The sequence below is a fragment of the Equus asinus genome, chromosome 22, assembly GCF_041296235.1.
Source record: "Equus asinus isolate D_3611 breed Donkey chromosome 22, EquAss-T2T_v2, whole genome shotgun sequence".
Taxonomy (NCBI): domain Eukaryota; kingdom Metazoa; phylum Chordata; class Mammalia; order Perissodactyla; family Equidae; genus Equus; species Equus asinus.
Genome location: NC_091811.1, coordinates 18,050,337 through 18,075,376, shown reverse-complemented (window position 1 = coordinate 18,075,376; position 25,040 = coordinate 18,050,337). Strand labels below are relative to the sequence as shown.

At 53.4% G+C, this 25,040-nt stretch overlaps 1 protein-coding gene across 3 annotated transcripts; it reads left to right on the top strand.

The window, feature by feature from the left end:
• The first annotated feature begins 32 nt into the window (after positions 1-32).
• On the top strand, positions 33-22,879 carry SCNN1A (sodium channel epithelial 1 subunit alpha). 3 transcript variants are annotated; one of them, XM_070494108.1, is made up of 13 exons: positions 33-856; positions 3,082-3,452; positions 12,356-12,620; positions 13,449-13,642; positions 16,300-16,403; positions 16,759-16,922; positions 17,361-17,459; positions 17,664-17,781; positions 20,392-20,470; positions 20,601-20,658; positions 20,814-20,869; positions 21,024-21,099; positions 21,456-22,879. In XM_070494108.1, exons 2-13 carry the CDS (start codon positions 3,097-3,099, stop codon positions 21,834-21,836), a joined length of 1,950 nt encoding a protein of 649 aa, XP_070350209.1. In that variant the 5' UTR covers positions 33-856; positions 3,082-3,096; the 3' UTR covers positions 21,837-22,879. The 3 variants fall into 3 exon arrangements, with proteins under 3 accessions (XP_070350209.1, XP_014697210.1, XP_014697208.1); XM_014841724.3 differs by lacking the exon at positions 33-856 and adding an exon at positions 1,635-2,917; XM_014841722.3 differs by lacking the exon at positions 33-856 and adding an exon at positions 1,791-2,413.
• The last annotated feature ends 2,161 nt before the right edge of the window (positions 22,880-25,040 follow it).

Below are 25,040 nucleotides of genomic sequence, written 5' to 3'. Positions count from 1 at the left end.
AGGCACGGGCTGCCACCCTGGCAGGTGGTTACAGGGACACCACACTCTGCGGCTGAGCCCAGACCAGGCCTGGCAATTCTTCTCACAGAGCCCTTGAGACGAAAGCTGTCTGCCTGCTGCCTTAAGCCAGCGGCCGGATTTCAGGCTCCAGCTAGCAAATAGAAAAGGCAGAGGGGAGCCTCTGGGAACCTTTGAGATCCTAGGGGTGGGTGCCATGTGCCCCACGTGTAGGTGGGTTCATCCCTGCTTTAAGGACCTGGCTCGGAGAGAGGGAGCTTCAAGGGGAATCTGGATCCTGTGGGAAGGTGGGGACAGCGTAGAGGGCTGTTCACAGAGCCAGGGAGAGAACCCAGGGTCGGGACTGCTGACGAGTCCACGGACTCTGCTTGAGAGCGTGTGAAGCTTCCCGGCTTTCACACCCAGGTGCAGCGGGCCCAGTCCTCATGCATCTGCTCTTGGAAACAAACCGCAAAAGCCCTAAGTAGACAACCCTCGAGGAGAAGAATTCTGATTCTGTTTTTCGCTCTGCGGCTATTGTGTTTTCACAATGTGTCCTCAGAAAACCGGCTTCTCTTGTGGAGGGTGCATTTCTTCTTCTGGAAAATGAAGAAAAAGCCAGCCTTTCCCCTCCCAGGGGAAGGGTCCCAGCAGGCGTCAAGGGAAGCAATGGGACTGGGTTTGGAATCCTGGCTGACGCCAGCTCTCACTTGAAGAGGCCACGAAAGACAGTCTGGAGAGGAAGCCACGAGACGGGTTTGTACCCTGCTGCCCTCTTTGCCTGGTAAACACTTTGTTGTTCCTCAAGACTCAGCTGAGATGCCACCTTCTCCAGGAAGTCTTCCTGGGTCTCCTTGGGGTGAGTGCCTCTCCCTCCCTCCCCAGCCAGGCTCCCTCAGCACTTGGTTCTTATTTCTGCCGATAGAGTCCTTTTCTTATGATATTGCAGGCTTGTCTCCTGCCTCGTCTAAGTCAGTGCTCAGGCTGGGCCTGTGTCTGCACATGGCAGGGAAGCCTGTGCCTGCCCCTCTGAGGAGGCGGGAAAAGCCGGGGCACACACCAGGGCTGCCTCCTGCGGGGCCACAGGTGGCAGACCTCCTGCCACACATGCAGGGCCGGGCTGTGCGGATGAGTCTCCTGTCTGGTGCCTCATCGGCCCTCTTTTTGGGCCTGGTTCTCGGACCCTTCCCTGTGCTTCCTCACCAATTGGCGCTTCTCTCTTTCTCCTCTTGCTGGATTATGTTTGGGTCAGAAATTTTGGAGGAAAAACACAGCCCCTACCATGAGCTTTTCCTTCCTCCGCGGGTGGTGTTGACCGGGGCCACGCCCACCCTCTTCCTCTGTCGTCTAGCACTGCCCACGCCCCTCCCTGCCCCCTCAGTGCCACTGTCCCTGGCGCTCTGGGGGCTCCGGGTCTGTGCCCAAGTGCCCTGCCTAGCCCCTGTGCTGCCTGTCTGGTGCCCACATTCCTGCAACCCCGTGACCACAACAGGGGCCATGACACATTCCTGGCCTGGCAGCCAATGGTGTAAAAAAGAACAGAATGTCCCAAGGCCCCGCCCTGTCCCTTGCTTCCCTGGGCCCCTCCCTGCCCTGGGCAAGGTGAGGGGTGGTGGTGAGGAGTCAGGTAAGAAGAGGACAGACTGAGAGGGGAGGCAGAGGGATGCTTCACATGCAGGGCCCAGGGCCAGGGGGGCCAGGAGGTGTTCCCACTTTGGTGAGCAGGAAGGAAGCTTGCAGATACCCCTTCTCCTTCCTCTCCAAGATCTGGGGGTGAGGCTGACCCAGGGGTGCCCTTGGAGGGATTCCCCAGGGAGGGGACCCAGCTGCTGGAAGCCCACGTGGGGCTCCCTCCCCTGCTCTGCTGCCTGGGAGTAGAGAGGCCCTTTGGGGCTGGCTCCCTCTCTTCACCCTCCTCTCTCTGCCTCTCCTCCCCATGTGCCCTCCTGCATCCCTCCGTCCCGGGTCCCGGTCGCTCACCTGCCCTCCTCCATCCATCTCCCTTTTTCTGCCTTCCCTGTCCTCCTGGTCTCCCGCCTTGGCCTCACTCCCCCTGGCTTGTTCTTTTTCCTTGCTTTGCCCTCTTGGCTTTGTGTTCAGGATCCTTCTCCTTGTTCAGGCTCTCCGGCCCCACCTGTCATTCTGTCTCCCACTCTCCTTGCCTGTCAGCTCTGCTTCACTCCCTAAGCCCCTTCTCCAGTCTCCCTTCAGACTCCCTCTCACCTTCTGCAGTGCCAGCACTCCCTGGTCACCTGCCCTCGGGGGCCCCCCTCCCTTGGGAGAACTCTCAGCTCTGACTCCTCCTCTGCCCCTCCCCCTGCCCTGCTCACCTTTAATTGAGATGCTAATGAGGCTTCAGTCGCTTCCATCCCCGGCAGGCGGGCAGGCTCCCTGGCCCGGCTGCTGCACCTGTCAGGTGAGGGGGAGGAGAGGACTGGCTGCCAGATTCAACTGGAAAGGAACCAGTCCCAGTCCAGCCACACCTGGGAGTGGGGAGCAGGAGGCAGCCCAGACCTCCTGGAGCCCTGCAGTCCCTGGGACGGAGAGGGAGTCAGGACACAGCCCGAGGCCAGGGCCAGAGACAGGAGGAGAGAGCGCAGACTGAGAGGGGGAAAGGCAGGGAGGAAGAGGAAGAGAGGCAGGATCAGAGAGCCTGGTACAGAGAGAGGAGGCACGAAAGGAAGAAGAGAGCCGAGAAAGAGACCCAAAGAGAAGCAGAAGGGAGAGAGAGAGAGAGAGAGAAAGAGAGACTAAGACACGGAGATCCTGGAGGAAGAAGACCCAAAGAAAGAGACTGACTACTGTGGCGACAGAGAGGGAGGTGCTAGGAGGGAGCCCACAAGGTGGTCTTATCAGGGAAGCAGAAGAGAGACCACGGCAGGGAAGCCCAGCTCCAGCTCTTCTGGCCCAACTCCGGCAGGTCAGCTGGCTCCTGGGACGGTCGGTAGAGGGAGGCAGGAGTGGGAGAAAGTGGGCTCAGGGTGGGATTCGGGCATGGCCAGGACCAGCCTCCCTCTGGGTTCAAGATGATGGGGGAGGGCAACCCGGAGCCCAGAACTCAGCCCTGACCCTCAACCTCCACAGCCTACCCAGGGGCTCATGAAGGGAGACAAGCATGAGGAGCAGGAGCTGGGCTCTGAACCCACGGCCCCCCAGCAGCCCACGGAGGAGGAGGAGGCCCTGATCGAGTTCCACCGTTCCTACCGAGAGCTCTTCGAGTTCTTCTGCAACCACACCACCATCCATGGCGCCATCCGCCTGGTGTGCTCCCAGCACAACCGCATGAAGACGGCCTTCTGGGCTGTGCTCTGGCTCTGCACCTTTGGCATGATGTACTGGCAGTTCGGCCTGCTGTTCGGAGAGTACTTCAGCTACCCCGTCAGCCTCAACATCAACCTCAACTCCGACAAGCTCATCTTCCCCGCCGTTACCATCTGCACCCTCAACCCCTACAGGTCAGTTGGTCCCTCTGCCACTTCCTGGCAGTGGTGCCTGCAAGGGAAGTATGGAGGGTACAGAGGTGCCCACTGGGCAGGCAGACCTCAGCCCCAGGGGTAGGAGGCGAAACTCCTGTCCCCAGGCAGACCTCCCTTCGGGCACGATAGGGAGCCCCACTGGATGGACTGGTAGCGCTGCCCAGTGGAGCCTTCCCAGGGCTGTGGTTGTTGAACCAGGAGGCCCCTCCGCCTCCCTCCCCGCCTTCCCCCCACAGCTGGGAGGGAGTGCTGAGGAGGTCAAGATGCTGATAACTCCAAAAGGGCAGGGTAGAGATCTTCCCCATCCCTTCCCTGGAGCAAGAGGAGAGCAAAGAACTGGCCTCCTCCACCTCAAGAGAAGAGCCTGCTGGAGAGTTGAGGCCACCGCAGGGGCTGTGGCCCTGGGTGGTGGCAGCTGACAGGAGCTGGGCCCTGGCAGGGGAGTTTGTTTTGGAGAAAGCAAAGTAGGGGGTGGTGGCAAAGCAATCCATGAGCCTTGAGGCTGAGGCTGGAGAGTTACAGAGCCAGAGGAGACAGGACAGAATAGAAAGCAGCCCTCGTCAAGCTGTTTCCCCAAAGACCCAGGTGACCCCTGCTGGGCTGCACAGCTCACCTGCCCAGGTGCCTGACTTTTAAGTGCTGGGTGTTTCTTGAAGTTTTGGGTTTCATCACTGCTCTTTGCCAATTTTTGGTCCGGAAGCCAGGGGGAGTGGTAACCACGGAGAAGAAAGGAGGTCAGGGCTGGTTGGGTGTTTATATATACCTTTTATGTGTGTTCACTCAGTCAGCCAACACCGTGGGAACACCTGCGGCCCGCCAGCCACCGTGCTAGGCACCTGGCAAATGGGCTCATTAATAATTCATCCAGTCTCTGTTGAAGCCCAGGTACTTGGCTGGGTATTGAAAGATAAAGTGAGATGGAAGAGATAGGCAAGTAAACAAGTAACTGCAGCACTGTGCTAAGTATCACGAAAATCGTGTGAGTTATTGTCTCTGCCTTCAAGGAGTGTGAGATTTATGAGTGCATGTGTGTGATTGCATGAGTGTGTATGAGCAAACACAGGGTATGCGTGCGAGTATGGATGACTGGGTTGGTCACATATTGGGGGTGGAGGCCCCCATTCCGTCTGTTGTGTCCAGAGGTCTGTCATGGACTAATAAGGGTTGGGACGTCCTGTCCTTCAGAGAGAAAACTGCCAGGCCATCTCGATTAGCCTCCATATGATGCCCAGAGTAAGGGGCCCTTTAGTCAGAAGCTGCTTCATGCACCAGATGCTGCTAAGTACCCTGCAGCATCTTCATTCATTCTCCCATGTGTCCTCCGAGGCAGCTACTATTATTATCCCTATTTGGCACTTGAGGAAACTGAGGCAGAGAAAGACAGGTCACAAGGTCACAGAGATAGAGACTGAGCCGTGACTCATCCTGTTTTCCTGATCCCAAACTCCTGCCTTTTAACACCCGAGACGTGCAGCTCGGAATCAGTGGAGTTTCCAATCAGATGTTCACATCTCTTTTCCGGGTCCTCGTTCCCCTGGTGCCCTTGGGCTTTGCTCCTCTCCTTCCAGACTTCCCACCCCTGTAGCTCCTCTGACCTAGTCTTTCCCCTCCCTCCCCATCCCTCACCCCCTTGGGCCATGATGGAGGGGAGGGACACTGGGCACCCCAGCCAGCAGGGAGGAAGGGACAACAGGCAGGGTAGTAGGCTCTCAATAAATATTTGTGGTTGAAACACGTGAGCGGGAGGTGTGAGGGCAGGGGTGAACCTGTTGGGGCCTGCATGTTTTCTAAGGTTCTGCTGGGTGCAGGGCCCTGGACGGTCTAGGAAAAAGCCCCAGGGAATGAAAACCACGGCCCCTGCCTCCAGGGGCCTGCTGGTGGGGAGTCAGGTATCCCCACGGCACAAATCCCTCCTGCGTGGAGGGCTGTGCGGGACTCAGCGAGGGGAGCACCCTGGAAGGCAGGGGGGTCAGGGGAGCCTCCCCAAGCAGGGGAAGGAGACTGAGCACCTGCTGTGTGTTAAGGCCTGCGCTGGGTCTTTATGCACACGGTCTCCCTGAATCCCGGCAAGTCCAGGAGGGGTGCATTGTTATTATTTCTGTTTTGCAGATGAGGACATGGAGGTGAAATAATTTGAGTAAGGTCACACAGCAAATAATAAAGAACTAATAACAACAATAATAGCTAACAGTTACGCAGTACTTGATATGTGCCAAACCTAAATTAGATTTTTATGTTAAATTATTTAATCCTCACAACAGACCTCTGAAGTAGATATCAGTGTTACTCCCATTTTATGGAGGAGGAAAGTGAGGTCCAGAGAGGTTAAGAAACTTGCCCAAGTTCACACAGGTAGCAGGTGGTGAATCTGGGATTCAAAAATCACCCCCGGGGCCCCCTACCTCGGAGCCAGTGTATCCCAGGTTAGCAGCTGAGTCGCAAACCAAGCGTGTTTGATGTCAAGGTGTGTTCTCCCATTGCACTTTAAAGGAGGGGCCAGGCCCAGGTGTCCAGGGGTGGGGGTGCTGGTTGGAGGCCATGGGAAGAGCAGCAGTAAGAGGAGGGGTACTTGTCAGGGTGCGGGAGGGAGGGATCCAGGGTTGTTGGCCCCTGTTCCAGGAGAGGGGCAGGGTGGGTGGACAGGTTCGTGCAGCCTTGCGGGTGGTGACCTGAGTGTGAATCACTGGCCACCAGCTGGCAGCAGGTGCAGGAGGTGGAGGGAGGTGAGTGACTCCTGCGGGGGGAGCTGGGGGGAGGGAAATCAGGAGACAGATAGATAGAGGAGCTGGCCAGATAACTGGGCTGACGCCCGCCTGCTGGCAGCTGGGCACGGCCAGCAGAGGGAGGGGAAGAAAAAGGGGGTGCAGGGTTCTGGGCTGCTTTGTAACTTCCAGGAGAGGGGACAAGGGCCGAAGACCTTCCACACTAAGCAAGGGAGTGCTACAAATCCAGTGGGGAGGGTCAGCCACAGCAGTCCCTTTCTTTCGGGTCAACAAAGGACTTTTTCACCCAAGGGAGAGGGCCAGTCACATCCACATCCACGGAAAACAGACCCAAGAGCATATTTTTCATCCAGTCCCAGGAGGGATTTAGGCTGGACCTGAGGAACAACTTGGGGTTCTTAAATAACAAAGGAGGTCATAGAATCTTCCTTCCCGGAGCTGGCAGAGCAGGGGACACACGGCAGCAGCAGGGGGTGAGGAGAGGGGCAATTCCCAGGAGAGAGAAGCTGCAGGAAGGGAGGGGGGTTCTGAGCCAGGCCGGAGTCCCTAAGCGCGGTGGGGAGCCCCTGTGCTCCCTGCAGGATCTGGAAGCCAGGCCTGGCCGGGACAGAAAGCTCAGACTCTTCAAGCTGACCCTTACCCCTACCCAGTGATGGACTCTTTCTCGGGGCAGGAACCTCACCACCTCTGCACAGCTGTTGTTAGAAAGGTCTTCCTTAGGGAAAGCCGCTGTTTACCGCATCATAATCTCTGCCCTCTGGTTCTGGTCTGTCTCTTTGAAACAGCCCTAAAGACCTCTCTTTTCCCCACAGCCCTCAGTCCAGGCGCGCCTAGGAGAGCACTAACTACACGGCAGCCTGCAAAGTCCGCTCTTGCATTCTGATCCTCCTAACATAAGGAGCTTGTCACCTAAGGAGTCAGATGAGAAAATGGAGGCTCCAGGAACCTAAGGGCTTTGCAGAGGTCACCCAGCTGTTACGTGGAGGAGTCAGAATTGGAATCTGGTCTTAGGCTCCACTTTTATTAAGACCACAAAGTCACACGGTGGATAAGCGGCAGGCAGTGCTCCTGTGCCTGCTTAACTTTTTCTTCTCCGATAACAGTCAGAACGGCAGTAATGGGAATAAGAACAACAGCAACACTTGTATAGCACCTACCCTGCCAGGAACTTTTCCTATATTCACTCATTTAATCCCCCTAACAACCCTGTGCAGCGGAGACTATTAATACGCCCATGCTACAGGTGATGGAGCAGAGACACAGAGAAGATAAGTAACTTCTCCAAGGCTAACCGTCTCAAAGTTGGCCAGGCCAGGCCGTGAGCCTGGAGAACTGATTACAACGGCTCCGGTCACTTTTCCTGGCATGAGGTGGTTTAGAACGCTCACCACCCAGGCTGGCTGTCCTCTGAACAATCATTGCTTTGTGAACTTCTCTTGCTCTTAACGTGTCCCAGCCAGGACTGGATTTCACGTGTGAGCTGAGAACTCGGAACTTACTCTAGAGGGGCTGACTCTGTCCTCAGGGGGGGCTCCAGGTGAGAGGCTGCTGGAGGGCACCTGCCTGTGAAGACATTGTGCTGCAGGCCGAGCTCACGGGGTCATGTGTGGAGGGACTGCACTGGGGCTTTGTGTTCATGCCCCCTGGGAGACAGGTTGGAAGTGCTAGGATATGGAGGAGAATGGGGCTGGGGAAGGGGCCAAAAAAGGGAAGCGAAGGCTTCTAGGTGGTCCTTGGAAGAAGGAGGGAGCAGGGTAGGTTCCCAGATGCACACCGGCAGGGGAGTAAGCTGATGAGTTTCCAGTACCCAGCTCTGCCTAGTACTTCCAGAATGCTGGTTGAGAATGCTCTACTGGGGGTCTCTGGATGGGTGGGATGGAGGCCTGAGCAAATCCCCGGCTGGCGGGTGAGCATGGGCTCTCCTGTGAGAGGCAGCCAGGGAGGGGAAAGAGGGAGGTAGGATAAGGAGACACAGACAGGAAGAGAGCAGACGTATCAGCCCCTAAACCTCCCCGTGTCTCTGCCCCTGACAGTCTGTCCTGACAGGGAAGTGGGGCTGGAGGGGAGACGGCCAGCTTTGGGGAAAGCAGATTTTGCTGCCCGATCTCTAGTGCTTCCAAGCCCGGAGGCAGAAGTAGTGGAAAAAGCAGGGACCGTGGAGTCGAACAGGCCTGGGTTTAGATCTCAGCTCCAGCACATCCTAGCTGAGTGACCGTAGAGGAGTTGTCTAGTGGATGGGCCTCAGTTTCCTCAACTGTCAAATGGGGATAGTAATGCTGGCCTGATTGAATTGTGCATGGGTTCACCCACCCGCCAGTGCAGGGCTGCCTGCCAGAGCAGATGAGAGTTAAGGGTCGTGGCTGTGACCTGGGTAGGAGGTCAAGGTTAGAAGCCTGGACTGTCTTGCTGAAGCCACTGTCGGCATTCTTTATCCCCTCTCCAGCCCTGGTCTCCTCTTGCCAGGGCCCTCCTGCTTGCAGGACAAGATCTGAAGTCATTAGTGGGGTTACTCAGAGGTCACTTCTCTTAGCTTCAGGTGTCAGCTGAAAGGGAGGGAGAGATTTCTTTTCCGAAGGGGTAATACGGGGATACTTCTTTCTGCTTTAAGCCAAAAAAAGGGAGAGAAGCAGACCGTGGGGAGTGAGGGCGTTCTGTACAGTGCCTGGCCTCTTCTGGAGGCCTAGTCACAGGTGGGAGTGGAGGGGGTGGTCATCAGAGGCCTCTCTGGAAGAGACGGGGGGAGCCGAATATGAGGAAGGCCACTGAGGGGAGAGCCTGGCCCAGGGACAGCCGGGGGCCCAATGGGGAAGAGTGACGTGGCTCGAGAAGTGATAGCTTGGAGCTGGTGATGGGAATGAGGGAGAGGAGGGGGCTGAGGAGGGGCACAGAGGGACTTGAGACAGCTTGGGGGTGGTGGTGGAAAGGGAGGCCCAGCCAAGTGTGGTGGCTCATGTTGTGGAAGTACTCCAGACAAGTTGGGGCACCTGGATTCTTCCTATGTGACCAGGAGAAAGAAACCTCATTTCCCAGGGCTTCAGGCTCCTGTCTGTGTCTTCCTGATGTTCGGTGACCTCTTCACTTTGTGTCAGTGAATGTTTTCTCATTTAACCCTAAGAGCTTCATGCAGTAGGCAGATCTAGCAAAATGTCCATTTTACAGATGAGGAAACTGAGGCTGAGATTCAGAAAGGTTGGGTTACTTGCTAACATTACACAGCTAGAAAGTGTGTGTCTGGAACACCAGGACCCACATCCAGCTGGCTCAGGCCCCGGTGCTCTTTCTGGGGCACCTCACTGACCTCCTACAATAGCCAGAGCCAGCAGGGACAGAATGGAGGGTGGTGTGATGGTTACAGTGCTTTCTGACCCATTTCCCGGCCATGTGACCTTGAGGAGGACACCATGCCTCAGGCTTTTCACCTGTAAAAGTATTAGCTAACAGTGGCTAATAGCTCAATTACACTGAAGATTAAGTTAAATAACGTACATTCTAATATCACGGTGCCAGGCTCATATTGAGTGCTCAGTAAACGCTAGCTATTATTGTCATTCTTTTCATGACCAATAACAAACAAGTCTCGCAGAATGTCACACACACCTCTGACCTGTGCTACATTTCTCCTGTGAGGGGACGAGGGGCAGCTGGAGCTGATTTGATGCCTACGGCCCAGCCAGCTGGACTTTCCAGAGGGAGACAGAAATGGAGCCGAGAGGAGAAGGGCTGTGAGGGTGTGGCCTGGACAGCGGTTAATGTAGCTGCACATTAGGACCCCCTGGGGCTCTTGCAAAAACAACCTTGTTTGGGCCCCACTCCAGACCTGCTAAACCTGAATCTCTTGAGGAGGGCCCTGCACTGGTATTTGACTTTTTCTTTAATTGAGGTGTAATTTACGTCCACTAAAATGCACAAATCTCAGGTACTCATTGAGGTTTGATAATTGAGATACCAAACATTTCCATGACCTGGTATCCCTCTGTAGTCAACTCATCTCCCTCTCCTACTCTCACTTTCTGACTTCTGTCACCATCAATTAGTTTTATCTGTGCTTAGACTTCGCATAAATGGACTCATACACTATGAGTCCCTTTTTATTGCTGAGTGGTATTGATGGGCATTTGGGTTGTTTCCAGCTTTTTTGGCTATTATGAATAAACCTGCTATGAACATTCATGTACAAGTCTTTATGTTTTCATTGATCTTGGGTAAATAGCTAGGAGTGGAATTGGGAAAAGATCCAGAAGTAAAGTTGCTGGGTCCCGAGGTAGATGTACATTAACTTTATAAGAAATTACCAAATGATCCTTCCAATCCATTATGCCATTTTCGGCTCTCTCCAGCAGCAGTTCCAGATGCTCCCCCTTCTCACCAACATTTGATGTTGTTGGTCTTTTAGTTTTAGCCTAATGGATGTTAAATAGTACCTCATCATGGTTTAGCTTTGCATTTTTCAGAGGACTAATTATGTTGAGCACCTTTTCATGTGTTTGGTGACCATTTGTATATTTTTTTGGTTCCTTTTAAAAACAATTTTTCTTTTTATTGTTGATTTGTAAGAGGTTTTTCTATTTCAGGATTTCTTCCTGAGATATTTCTTATTCCAAGAAATTTTGCCTACCCCAAAGTCATGAAGCTATCTTTTACGTTTTCTTCTAAAGTATTTATGGTTCTGAATTTTATGTTTAGATCTATCATCCATTTTGACTTGATTTTTGTGTATGGACTAAGGCAGAGGTTGAGGTTCATTTCTTTTTTTTTTCCGTACAGTATCCAGTGCTTCCAGCACCATCTGTTAAAAAAAATTATTTTCCGCATTGAATTGAATTGGTGCTTTGGTCAAAAATCAGTTGACCATGTATGTGTGAGTCGAGTTCTGGGCTCTCTTCTGTTCCATTGACCTATCGTCTATCCTGACAGGAGCACTACACTGTTTTGATCACTGTGGCTTTACAGTAAGTCTTAAAGTCACATAGAGTAAGCATTCCAACTTTGCTTTTCTTTTCCAAAATTGTTTTGGCCATTCTAGATTCTTTGCATTTCCATATCATCTTAGAATCAACCTGTCAATTTCTTAAAAAGTGTTTGCTGAAATTTTGATAGGGAAGTGTTTAATCCAAAGATTAAACTGGGAAACATCTTAACTATATTGAGTTTCTGATCCATGAACTTATGTAACTCTCCTTTTATTTTGGTCTTTGATTTGTTTCAGCAGGATTTTCAGTGTAGCTGTCTTGCATATCTTTCCTTAGATTTATTCCTAGTATTCGATGTTGTTTATGCGATTTAATATGGTGTTTCCTGATTTCATTTTCCAATTTGTATGCGAGTCTGTAGAAATACAATTAATTTTTGTATATTGCTTTTGTGTCCTGCAACCTTGCTTAATTTATTGATTAGTTCTAGGTGTTTGTTTTGTTTTGGTAGATTCTATCCCTAAGGCCCTCTACTCTCAGGCTTCATGATGGAGACAGTAACAGGCCCTGTATTGAGAAGAAGGAATGTGACGATTTATACCGGGGAGTGTATACCTTATGGTGTTCACCTTATGGTGTTCGGGGCCCCACCCGAAACTCATTAAAACTGAATCTTTGGTGGGAGGACCGGTGGGGGAAGGGAGTGTGCCGCATCAGTATTTTTCAAGTTCCTTGGGAGATTCTAGAAGTGCAGTCGAGAACCCCTGATTTAGAAGGTGCCGGGTGGCAGACGGGCCCAAAGGCCACCCTTGCCTGAGGGGATTGGCTCAGTCCTCTGAGGGGATGACCTGCCCAGTTCGAGGCCACCCTCCTCTCCTACCTTGGGAAAGGGCAGACAAGTTCCGGGTTCCCTCCTGAGCCAGGGCGAGTGGGAGGAGAGCGCCTCACAGACAGGCGCCTCCTGCCTCTCCCTTACATAAACAGGCGGCAATAAATGCTGTCCCTGCCGGGGCTCACTGTCGCCTCCACTTCCCCCGCGGGCACACCTGTCCACCCCTAGTACCCCCCCACTCCCGCCCCCGCCCCCTCAGGTACCAGATAGCCCGGGAGACACCAGAGCTATTCCCCGCAGGCTTCTCCGGGATGAGCCGATCTCCCAGGTTACAGAGGGGGACACTGAGGCCCAGAGGGGCCAGGGATTCGAGCGGGGGCCCCCCCAGTCCGAGCCTATTCCCATCGCCCCTCCCAGGTACGCGAAAATTAAAGAGGAGCTGGAGGAGCTGGACCGCATCACAGAGCAGACGCTCTACGATCTGTACAAATACAACTTTTCCAACACCCTCGTGGCCCATCCCCGCGGCCGTCGCGACCTCGGGGAGACCCTGCCGCACCCCCTGCAGCGCCTGCCGGGCCCGGCCCCGCCCCACGAGGCCCGCAGAGCCCGCATGGCTTCCAGCGTGCGGGACAACAACCCCCAAGTGAACAGGAAGGACTGGAAGATCGGCTTCCAACTGGTAAGGCCCCGCCCCGGCCCGCGGGCGCAGCCCCGCCCGCCCCGGTCCTCGGGGCCCACCCACTCCCGGGACTCCGCTCCCTTTCCGGGCCCGCCTCGGCCGCCTAGTGATTGGGTGCGCGGCCTCGTCAGCTGGCTGGCTAAATAAATAAATGAATTTTGAAAATTAAAATTAAATAACATCTCTCTGTGCGCCAGCTTGTGGGGTCCCCTGGCTGGGCGCCTCCGTGGCAGCGTTTAAGCGGCGGGAAGTCATGGAAATGTCGTGGAAATGCACCTTTCTAAACTCCAGTCCCCACTGGTGGGACTCAGTTGGGATCCCCCGATGTGATGGGGAACCGGGGCCCTGCCGGCCTAAGACAGAGAATAAAGAGACAGTAAAAAGGGGGACTTAAAAAAATTGTTTTAATAAAAAATAAAAGGGAGATAAGCAGAGGGAAGAAGAAAGAGAAGTCGTCTTTAGCGAGAGTGGGCCACACTACCGGGAGACGGGAGTTCTGGTCCTAGCACTGTTGCTGGGAAGAACCTCGATCCCTCAGTCTTCCCGTCGTCGGTGAAAAGGGGAGAAGAATCCTTGCTCCACCTTCCTGCGGAGGCTGTGAAATGCAGTGCAATGCGTGCACCTCCTTCCTGGCCTCCCCTCCCTTAACCCCGTGCTCTCCTGGTCCGCTGGGGGCTTCTCCTCGCTGCCTTCAGTTCTAACCCATCCCGGCCCCCCACGCCTGTCCATCATCCTCAGGACCCCAGACCACTCATTCCTTGACCTTGACCCCACCCTGCTGCCTGTCCCTTGCTGCTGGCCCTCTGACACTCTAGTTTCTGTGTCCAGTGCAACCAGAACAAATCGGACTGCTTCTACCAGACATACTCGTCAGGGGTGGATGCGGTGCGGGAGTGGTACCGCTTCCACTATATCAACATTCTGTCGCGACTGCCAGTGGACGCCTCTGTGTCCCTAGAGAAGGACCAACTGGACAACTTCATCTTCGCCTGCCGCTTCAATCAGGTCTCCTGCAACCAGGCGTGAGTCCATCCTGCCTGTCTGTGTGCTCCCCACGGGTCTCCTGACCTGGGCTGGCCTGAGGCCCAGCGTGGGTGACACCCAGGAAGTCCTTGTGGACTAAATAAGTGCCCATGGGGAGGAGGGGGCAGCATTGACCTCAGGTGCAAACCTCCGCCCCAGGAATCCCGCTTCCGGAGTGCTGCTGCTCCCTGGGGGCTGGGTCGGAGTGAGGCAGCTTCATGGAGTGAGGCAGCTTCATATGATGCTCTGGGAAGGCTGGGGCCTGAGGTCTGGCTTTGAGAAACCGAGGGCTAGAAGTATGATTTTCTGTCTTTCAAAGGCCTCTTTCTCACCACCATCAAACTCAAAAGTGCCTGGAAGACCATCTGGTCCCCTACTCCACTTTCTCAGATGAGGCGGGCCCTGGTGGTATGGTGGAAATAGGACAGATGGAGTGAGATAGTAAACCTGAGTTCCTGCTCTGGCTCTATGACTTCCTGGCCAGGTGACCCTGGGCATCTCACATCACTCTAGGGACTGTTTATAAAATGGAGAAAAAATGAGATTCATGGGCTGGCCCAGTGGCATAGTGGTTAAGTTCGCATGTTCCACTTTGGTGGCCTGGAGTCAAGGGTTCAGATCCCGGGCACTGGGCACAGACCTACACACCACTCATCAGGCCATGCTGTGGCAGCATCCCACATACAAAATAGAGGAAGACTGGCACAGATGTTAGCTCAGGGACAATCTTCCTTAGCCAAAAAAAAAAAAAAAAAAAAAAAAGAGAGAGAGAGATTCATTCAATGCTTATTCAATAAATATTTGACTGTCTGGGCTTTGTGCCAGTCACTGTTCTAGGCATGTAGGATAACTCAAAGAGGAAAATATATGTAATCCTTGTCCTTTTGGCACTTTTCCTCTAGTGATGAAGATGATAACACCCATCTCCAAGTACGAGATAGCAAATGGGAGGGTGCTTTGTAAACCACAATGAATGATGGATCTCGTGCCCTCAAACAGTGACTTGCCCTCTGCCACCAGGCCAGCCCAGCTAAGGATTCTTCCGACTCTGCCTCACTGCCTGCCAGGCATTCTTTCTGTCACGACTCCTGTTGTAATGTCCTTGCAAAGAGGTCGCGGCAGCTTACAGCTCTCTGAGGGCTGGGAGAGGCAAGGAGTGAGGGAGGTCCCCTTCTGTAGCCTCTGGCCCCTGCTCCCCCCCCCTTCCTCTCCCTACTGCTTCTCGGTTTTCAGGTGCCATCTGCCTGCCTCTGCCTGGCTGGGGTAGGGTGCTGAGGCAACATCTCCCTCCCATGTCACTGCAGAATGGTGTTAGGGCCAGGTGTCACCTGCTTCCCCCTACCCCTCACCTGGCACTCACGCTTTGCCTAGCACACAGTTTGGTTCCTGTCTCCAGTCTTCATGTTTCTTTGAGGACAGCTGCTACCAGGTGGCAAGCGAGATGGTGCCTGCACCTGAGCCTGGGTCAGCCCACATCTGCCACTGAGTCTCACTGTCGCTTCCCACCGGTCCTCTCACTTGGCCTGTCCCTTGCTCCTACCTCCTCATCAATGGAAAGTCCATCAGCTCAGTCTTGCAGCTTGGGTCACTTTCTTAGCTCAGAGCCTCATCATTTCTCACCTGGGTTACTCTAACCTGCCACCGCCATTTGTCTTTTTGTCTCTAAATTCTCCCCTCATTCTGCAGCCACAGGAAGCTTTATACTTCACTGTTCTTACTTCATTGCCCTGCACTTAACTGTTCCAGTTGGTCCTGTTTTAGTATATTCACAGAATTGTGCAACTATTACCCCTATCTAATTTTAGAACTTGTTCCTCACCCCCAAAAGAAGTCCTGGATCCATTACCAGTCACTCCATAAGTCCCTCCCCTCCTAGCATTTCCCAGAATGTGCACCAGTATTTCACACCCTGTGCCTTTGCTTTCAAGGCCAATGGAGTATTCCAGATCATCTAGTTCCAGTGTCCTCATTTTACAGCTGAAGAGAATAAGCTCAGAAAAAATGACTTGCTCAAGGCTGTACAACCAGAACCCCATTCATTCCTGCCCTGGGATCTGATCTTCTTCCCCTCAGCTCCATGTTCACACTGGTCTCACTCTCTCCTCTCCTCTGTTCCCTTCCGTTTCTCCATTTCATTCACTCAGTGAATATTTGTTAACTATCTCCTGTATGCCAAGAACTGTGCAGTTAGCTCAGAGATGATACAGAGATGGATGCGATGTGGCTCTTGTCCTCAAGGAGATCACAATCCAAAGGGGGAACTAAGATTTAGACGTGTAAGAAGGTAGGGACACTGTAAGAGTCTTTGTAATGCAACATAGTGACACAAGAGAGGTCACAAGGCCAGTGAGGTCAGGTGGCCTGGTGGGAGGATCCTGGGCTAGAAGGTAGATGACCTGGGCTTGAGTCCCAAGTTCATTATCACTTTGTGACCTTGGGCAGCTACTTGACTTTTCTGAGCCCCAGCTTCCTCTTCTGTGATGTGGGGATGATGCCCTCACAGGCTGTTGGTTGGAGTGACTGAAGGAGTGTGGGTAAAGCGCCCAGTGCTGTGTCAGCACATAGTAGGTGATCAGGAAACAAAGGGCACTGAAAGTCCCACTCTCCCTGACCCCTACACTTTGCTCTCTGACCCTGCTCTCTCTCTCCTGGATAGGAATTACTCCCACTTCCACCACCCGATGTATGGGAACTGCTACACTTTCAATGACAAGAACAACTCCAACCTCTGGATGTCTTCCATGCCTGGGATCAACAATGGTGGGCAGCTCCCCGTTCCTTTAGTCCTCCACCTTCTCACAGCCTTGCCACCCACATTTACCCACCTGGAGCTCACATCCTAGAGATGCTGTGCACTCTGGGCCTCACCACAACATGCCTATCTCTATCCTGGAAGGAATCCTCTCTGTTCTTTCTCCCCTATGGGCACCACACAATCCATTCCAGGTGTGAGAGGAATCCTGTCCCAGTCCTTCCTACCTGCCCCCGAATCCAGCTCACCTGCAGGTCTTCCGGGTCTTGCTCTCCTTGGAGCATTAGAGACTAGGCAGGGTGGGAGGGAGGTTTCTATCCCCTGACGCTTCTCTAAGGCATTCCCCCCACTCTGCTTCCCCAGGTTTGTCCCTGACGCTGCGCACAGAGCAGAATGACTTCATCCCGCTGCTGTCCACAGTGACTGGGGCCAGGGTAATGGTGCACGGGCAGGATGAGCCTGCCTTTATGGATGATGGCGGCTTTAACTTGCGGCCTGGTGTGGAGACCTCCATCAGCATGAGGAAGGCAAGGATGGCCCCACATTGCAGAGGGGCAGCGAGAGGACATGGGAGGTGGACTTGACAGCCAGAAGACTGTGGAGGGAAATCATGCAGGCTGAGCCTTGAGCACGTGGAGGACTTCAGGAGCAGAAGTCAGGGGTGAGGGGGCTGCAAAGTGGGCCTCGGGAAGTAGGGACCTGAGGAGTGGATCTTGGGTGAGAGTGCTGAGAAGGGGTTCAAGACATGCTTAGGAGTCTGGGACGCTCTGGGCCCAGTGTTCTTGAAAGTAGCACTGGGATGGGTGTTGGGGGCCACAAGGGGCATGTTTTGAGATGGTGAGGCAGACAGGAGAGGCTGGCAGGGTAGGAGGTACAAGCTGGGACTGAGGGAAGACAGAGAATTCAGGAAGAGTCCTGGGCCACTTGCTCTGACCTCTGACTTCTTGGTGTGTGTGGGTTCACAGGAAACCCTGGACAGACTTGGGGGTAACTATGGTGACTGCACCAAGAATGGCAGCGACATCCCCGTCCAGAACCTTTACGGGTCCAAATATACACAGCAGGTGAGGCCAGCCTGTTTCTGTGGCAAACATCTCCCAGGCTTACACTGTTGGTCCAAGTTGGAGGGTGTGTGTGTGTCGGGGGCGACCAGTGGAAGGAGGGATGGAGGCAGAGAATTGTTTGTCCTTCCCTTCCCTGCCTCTTCTGGGCTGTGTTGGGGGAGGGCAGGCCTGAACCCCTCTCCCCTTCACCCTCCACTCCTCCAGGTGTGCATTCACTCCTGCTTCCAGGAGAACATGATCAAGGAGTGTGGCTGTGCCTACCTCTTCTATCCGCCACTCCCGGGTGTGGACTTCTGTGACTACAGGAAGCATAATTCCTGGGGTGAGACTCCAGGGAGCCCCTGGCCTGCCCCATCTGACCCCAGGACTTTCCCGGAGCCCTCCCCTCTCAGCGCCCAGGCCTGCCGTCTGTGGGGCGGCTTCCGGCTCCCGCTGGCCTTGACTAATTCTCCAGCTCTCTTGTTCTCCACTCCTTTAGGCTCGCCTCTCTCAGTTTCCTCTCACTCTCTGTCCCTCTCCTCTGTCTCTGTTCCTCCCTCACAGTTTCTGTCTCTCTCTGTTTTGGCTTCTGTGTATTTAGAAAGGAATGGCCTCATTTAAAAATAACTTCGGCATAAGGAAGGAAGAGCACATGGGGAAAACCTCCCTCGTTCCGCACTCTGCCTGCTGAGGTTTCAGTGCACGCTCTGCCTCAGCCTCCCTGGGGGCTCAGCCGGCCCGCCGCCGAGGCCCAGGACAACTCACTGGGTGCAGGAGGAAGACACATGAAGTCCTCTGTATCTGTCTCATTTCCTAACAGCTTCCATTTTATGTATGTTTTATAATTACATAAGGTATCAATTCGTTAGTAGCAGGTATGTAATTTATAAACCAAATATATACATTAGAGTTGTTTAAGAATTTTTTACCTACAGGAGAGCACAATTAAAAAAGTTTGGAGAGCACTGGACTCTCCTTATCCTGGTCTGGGAGTGACAAATCCCTTTTTCTTACCGCTCGGCTGAGTCATTCAGCAGGGAAGCCGGGTGCTAGGAGGCTGAGAGAGAAAGTCCCAAACAAGAAACTGTAGAGAATGATGGGCTGGCGTTCCTGGTGCGCATGCTCTGATCTGGCCCCCAGGCCCCTCCCCGGCAGAATCTCCCAGAGGAGGTGGGCACTGGCCACTGCTGGGGGAGATAGCCTTCACACCTCTCAGGGTGTGACATGGGAGCGGCACTGCAGACCCCGGAGTTTGGGGTCTGCCCCGTCTGGGCTCCGTCTGTGCTCTTTCTGCCTCCTTTCTTCCCGAGTCTGCTCTTCACAGCTCTCTCCTGCCTGTACTTTGCCATCAGGCCCTCCTGGTTCCTGTCTCTCTGACCTTAGAAGATCAGAGTGCATCAGAGCTGGAGGGAAACTCAGGCCCTGTGGCCTCCCCTTCTCCTTTCTCAGATGAGCAAGCTGAGGACGTGACGTCCCAGGACGTGCTGAGCCAGGACGCCCTGCCCGCTGCTTCCCCTGCTACCAGACAATGATTGCTAAGTGGTTCTGAGTTTGAAGATTGGAGGGAGAAAAATAACAATGCTGATTGCTGAGGAGCTGTGAGGATGAGGGGGAGGAATTAAGGCGAAAAACAGTCTGTGGCGTTTCCTTGAGGACTGCCTCCTCTCCAGAGAAAAGCGTCCAGCTGCTTCCCATTTTCCTAATTAAGACCCTGAGCCCTGGTAGACAGAGGAATTTGGCTCAGAAACAAAGAAGCACTTTGGACTGGGTGACTAAAAGTAGCAAGAATGAGAAAATAATCTTACTGAGAACTTGGGAAATAGGGGAGAGGGGATCCAGAGACCCAGTCTTCTTTTTTTGTAACTGCTTTGTTGAGATAATTCATATTCCATATAATTCACCTTTTTAACGTGTGCAGTTCAATTTCAGTACAGTTTTAGTTTTTAGTATAGTCACAGAGTTGTGCAACCATTGCACATAGTTGTATATCCTAGTTGTAAGCCGAATACTTCTTCTATGTGGGGCGCTGCCTCAGTGTGGCCTGATGAGCAGTGTGTAGGTCACACCCAGGATCTGAACCAGAGAACCCCGGGCTGCCACATTGAAGCGTGTGAACTTAACCACTCGGCCACCAGGCCCGCCCCTACTTTCTGTCTTTATAGCTTTGCCTATTCTGGACGTTTCATGTGAATGGAATCATACAGTGTGTGGTCCTTTGTGACTGGCTTCTTTTGCTTAGCATAATAACGTCTAGGTCCATCCACCTTACAGCATGTGTTAGTACTTCACTCCTTTTTATGAATGACTAGTATTCCATTGTATGGATATACCACATTTTGTTTATTCATTTATAGTTGATGGACATTTGGGTTGTTTCTACTTTTTCGCTATTGTGAATAGTGCTGCTAGCAACATTTATGTGAACATATATTTTCAATTCTCTTGGGTATACACCTAGGAGTGGAATTGCTGGGTCATATGGTAACTTGATGTTTAGCCTTTTGAGGAACTTCTGGACTGTTTTCCAAAGTGGCTGCACCATTTTACATTCCCAGCAACAATGTGTGAGACTTCCACTTTCTCCACATCCTCATCAACACTTGTTATTGTCTTTTTTTATTATAGCCATCCTGGTGGGTGTGGAGTGGTGTCTCATTGTGGTTTAATCTCATTATTCGTATGCAACAATTGTTCCCATTTTTCTTTTTGATTTTTAAGTTTTTGTCCATATTCTACACATCCTTACATAGGTGTATCCTGTTTCGTTTTTTTTCCCCCCCAACTTAGCTTAATTTCTTAAACATTTCTTGGTGCTGCCACTCAGGATGCTTCTCTGTAATGCTGCTTAGTGCTCTTGTGAAGTGGGTGCCCAGGGATCTTGGGAGAGCTCTTGGGTGTGGGGTGGAGAAGGTGGCAGTGCCCGAGGAGAACGGGCGCCTCTCTGCACCCACAGGCTACTGTTACTATAAGCTCCAGGATGCCTTCGCCTCCAACCGCCTGGGCTGTTTCACCAAGTGCCGGAAGCCATGCAGGTGAGCGTCCCCTTCCCCTGGGGTGCAGGTTGGACACCCGGCTGCTTGACCTGTAGAATCTGGGGTACTCAGCTAAGCCTTTGAGTGGAAGAGCCCCACCCTGTCACTGAGCATCTTTCTCCATTCCCAGTGTGACCAGCTACCAGCTCTCTGCCGGTTACTCACGATGGCCCTCAGTGACATCCCAGGTAAAGTGGCGTGGGGGGCTGGGGGGGGGGCGTGTGTGTGTGTGTGTAATGCCGTGATCTTCTCTGCTGTGTATGGGTGTGTTTGACTCCACTCCCAACCCTGTAAGCCTGAAGACTATTGGGGTGACCCCATTGATACCCCCGTTCTTTCCCAGGACTGGGTCTTCCAGATGCTATCCCTACAGAACAATTACACCATCAATAACAAAAGGTCAGTCCTATCCTGGTCCTGGCCCAGGGAAAGGAATTCTTGGGAGGGAAAAGGAATTGGGAAGTGGAATTACTACAGTTGGAGGAAGGTGCATGCCAGGGTCCGAGAAGTTAATCTTCCGCCATTTCTTCCCACCCCCTCCCCTACTCCAAAGAAATGGGGTCGCCAAACTCAACATCTTCTTCGAGGAGCTGAACTACAAAACCAATTCTGAGTCTCCCTCTGTCACGGTACGTCCTGCCACACTGAGGCTGTGGTCCTCTTGGGGGTCTTAGCGGGGTGGCTGTCAGGGAAAACAAGAGTTGCCTCTCTGGGCCTCGAAGGTAGGGGACCAGGGCAAGGAGAGAGGTCAAGGGTGAGGTTGGAGGGTTAAGAAGGGGGGCTCAGCTAGGGGGTGATGTGTCTGAGGGTGGTGGGAGGGAAAGGTGTGCCAGATGGGTATGCCTTGGTCGGAAAGTGTTCAGGGGGCCACCGAGAGGCTGAGAGGGGTGGGTGAGGGCCTCAGGTAAGGAGGAATGGGGCTCCTCTGCTGAAGCCCACCCAGGGCCCTCAGTCCCAGTGGTCAGTGTGCCTCTCTCCCTCACAGATGGTCACCCTCCTGTCCAACCTGGGCAGCCAGTGGAGCCTGTGGTTTGGCTCCTCGGTGCTGTCTGTGGTGGAGATGGCTGAGCTCATCTTTGACCTCCTGGTCATCACATTCCTCATGCTGCTCCGGAGGATCCGAAGCCGATACTGGTCTCCTGGCCGAGGGCGCAGGGGTGCCCGGGAGGTGGCCTCCACTCCAGCGTCCTCCCTCCCTGCCCATTTCTGCCCCAACCCCGCGTCCCCCTCCTCCTCCCCACCAGGCCCTGCTACCTCCCCGGCCCTGACAGCCCCTCCACCTGCCTATGCCACCCTGGGCCCCTGCCCATCTCTTGCCAGCTCGGCGGGGGCCAGCTCTTCTGCCTGTACTCCAGGGGAGCCCTGAAGAGAAGGAGAATGTCCCCCAAAAGGCAGGCACTTCCCCTGATGGGAGGGGGACCAGCCTTGGCAGGATTAAAAAATTTTGGGATTCCTCTTGGAGCTGCCCAGCTGCCTTTAATGTGGGGGAGGGAAGCAGGATGGATGAGGGGCGATAGAAGTTGCCTGGAGAATAGGGGCCAAGGCAGCTGCCCAGAACTCCCTGGCTCCTGCCCTGTAGCCCCTGGTCCTGCCTCTAGAACCCTCTGCTTTCCGTTCCCAAGTGCAGACAAGTCTCCTTTTCCCTTGGAGCGGTCAAGCCAAACTTGGAGCTTTGACAAGGAACTTTCCTAGGAAACAACAGCCGACCAGAACAAAACAAACAAGGGCACGCAAAGGCATGCACGGGTCTCCTACCCAGAGGCGACTGAAGCCAGCCCCACGCTGGCCTGGCCACACTGCTTTCCAGGGACACAGACGTGTGCTCCTCTTCTTGAACTTGGGTGGGGAACCCCACCCAAAAGCCCCCTTGGTTAGTTCTTGGGCAGTTCCCCTTCCCTGACTCCCCAGGGCAGGGGCTGGAGCAGACCAATATATTAAGAAGGCTTGGCCATTCCTACTTGGCCCCAGGACTTTTCCAGCCTCATCTACCCGGTGCCCCCCAGAGCCACACCCCAGCACCTGTGCCCTGTGTTCTTGATTCCTCTGCATATTTGCTCAAGTTATTTCCTCAGCCTGGAAGCTTCCCCCACCATCTGCTGGAGAACTCCTATGCATCCCTTAGAACCCTGCTCAGACACCACCACTATGGAGGCTTCTGCCCCATCTTGTCTTCCCTGGAACTGATCACTCCCCTCTCCTCTGGACTCCCATAGCACACCATAACATCTGTTGGAGTGCTGATGTTGCATTACACTTTCTTGTTCATTTGTGTCTGCCTCCCCAGCTAGAGTGCGAGCTCCTTGTGGTCAGGGACTGAGTCTTGTTCATTTATGTATCCTCAGGGTCTAGCCCAGTGTCCTGCTTGGAGCAAGTAGGCAGGTCATCAATAAATGTTTGCTGCATAAAGAATGTCTGGAGAGCTGGAACGAGGGCACAGTGAAGGGGGGAGGGAGTGGATGCAAATCCCTGGATGACTGCCCAAGCTCTTGGGGGGGTCCCGGGCTGGGGAAGAGGACAGACTCCCATACCCCTTGGCTTCACTATGGAAGTGACCGTTCTTCAGGGGCCTTAGGAGAGACGCACTGTCCTGCTGGCTCCTCCATGGGCGTTGCTGAGCATCTCCTCTGGCCCCATCACCATGTTAGTGTGGGAGGGTGAAGACATGGTCCCGTTCCCCCCAAGGAGACCTACTGGGCAGTGCTTGGGATGACTCGCCCCCCTCCACTGTCTGAACCTCCTTTTCCTTCCCTACCTTAGTTACTATCGTCAATAATCCTCCACTCCATTCACTGAGTACCACTTGCCACCCAGCTGCAACATATTGTCTTCATCTGCCCACCTCCCCATCAATTGCCCAGTAGTGGGGGAGGAGGATGAGACTCAGGCCAGTCAGTCCGAGGTTCTCCTGGAACCTCAAAGCCTTGTATATTCTCATTCTTGCTTCATCACAGAGAGAGCAGCAACGAGACTCCTCCCAGCTTTCAGTAAAGGAGAAATTGAGGGATGTCTGAGTGGAACCCTGGTCTTTGGACCCCTGGTTCCTTCCCCGACTCCAGCATCAGACCTGGAACCCAGAAGTCACCCTTTCTCATCATCTTTGGGGACATGTCCCCTGCTGCCTTGGTCTTACTCTTCTCAATTATAATCTCCCTGTCCTGAGGAGCCAAGTGAATCTTGGGGAAAGAGGAGGAGATAGTGAAGGGAGTGGTGAGGTAGAAAAGGTTGTGACCAGGAACTGACGTGATGACATCTGACTTCCCTTTCCTGGACTCCAGCTGATGAGGGGAAAACAGTGGTGTCACAACAGGCTCCTCTGTCAGAGCCCTCAGGTCCAGCCCGGTCTCGTGTGCTTTCTGCCACAGCCTGGACGCAGCCTTGGCCACCTCATCCCCAGCTCCCTCTTCTCCAGTGGGGTGGGCAGGACCTGCTGGGCAAAGCTGGATCGATCATGGATGACAGCAATCAGCTACACTACCCTTCCACCCGCCTCCGCCTGCCCCAACCTGGGCTGGAGTTTCTCCTGGCCTGCTGCATTCCCACCTTCTCTCCATCCCTTGTCTGTGCATTAACTCCTGGATCAGAGGGTTTTTTTTCAAGCTTTAAAAATAGTTTATTTCCTCCTTACAGACACATGAACCTTCTGACCATTATGCAAGGCATCACAAATTAAATAAAAACTTGTATTAGAATATATTTGTCTTACGTGATTCAAAATAAAGAGTTTTAGAAGCAAATGGGTGCCAATTATGGGGGTCGGCAGGGGATTAGGGCAGGTCCCAGGAATAGGGGGCATGCATTTGTCTACAGTGTTTATTGAAGTAGGCAGTAATCAGCACATATGCATCATATGAGCAGTTATGCAAAATAAGCACATCCAGGAGAGGTACTGTGTCTCACAGTTTCTATGGGGTTATCAGAGTTAGATATTATTCTCATTAGATAAGAAAGCGTTTAAGTTGCCTCCTTTTCCTTATGAGTGGTTAGCAGGAGAACTCAAGTGTCCCTACAGGACCCACCTTGTCTCCCTGTGACACACAGAGATGGAACGGCAGGGCTGGGGCTAGAGCCCACGTCACCCTGGCTTGGACTCCAGTGCCCTTTGGATCGCTCTGTGCTGCTGTGGGGTGTGGTGACACGTGATGGGGAGAGGGATGTCTCTGCTGTCTGAAGCTCTCTTCGTCCTTTTCTCCACAGCCCTAACAGCCAATTCCGTCTTCCCCTAACTCGCCCCGCTCCTGGTTCTCCATCTCTCCATTCTCTCCCTCACCATATCGCTTCTTCCCCTGGAGGGATTCTGGTCTTGTTCTTATCTTCTCCAAGAGACTAGTTAGCTTTTCATTTTCCTAGATCTACCCACCTCTTACCATCTTTTCTCTTTTTAAACAGAATTTTATTGAACACTTTAATACCACCTTTCTCAAAACTTCAAACTTATTGAGCAAATAGGCATTTATGCTAAACAATGAAAGAAATTCTCCTTTTGTGCCAGGCTGTGTGTAATGGCTTTAACAGTTGGCAGAGACTATTAAAAATCTCTTATAACATTAAAAACAGGACATTGAAATTGTTA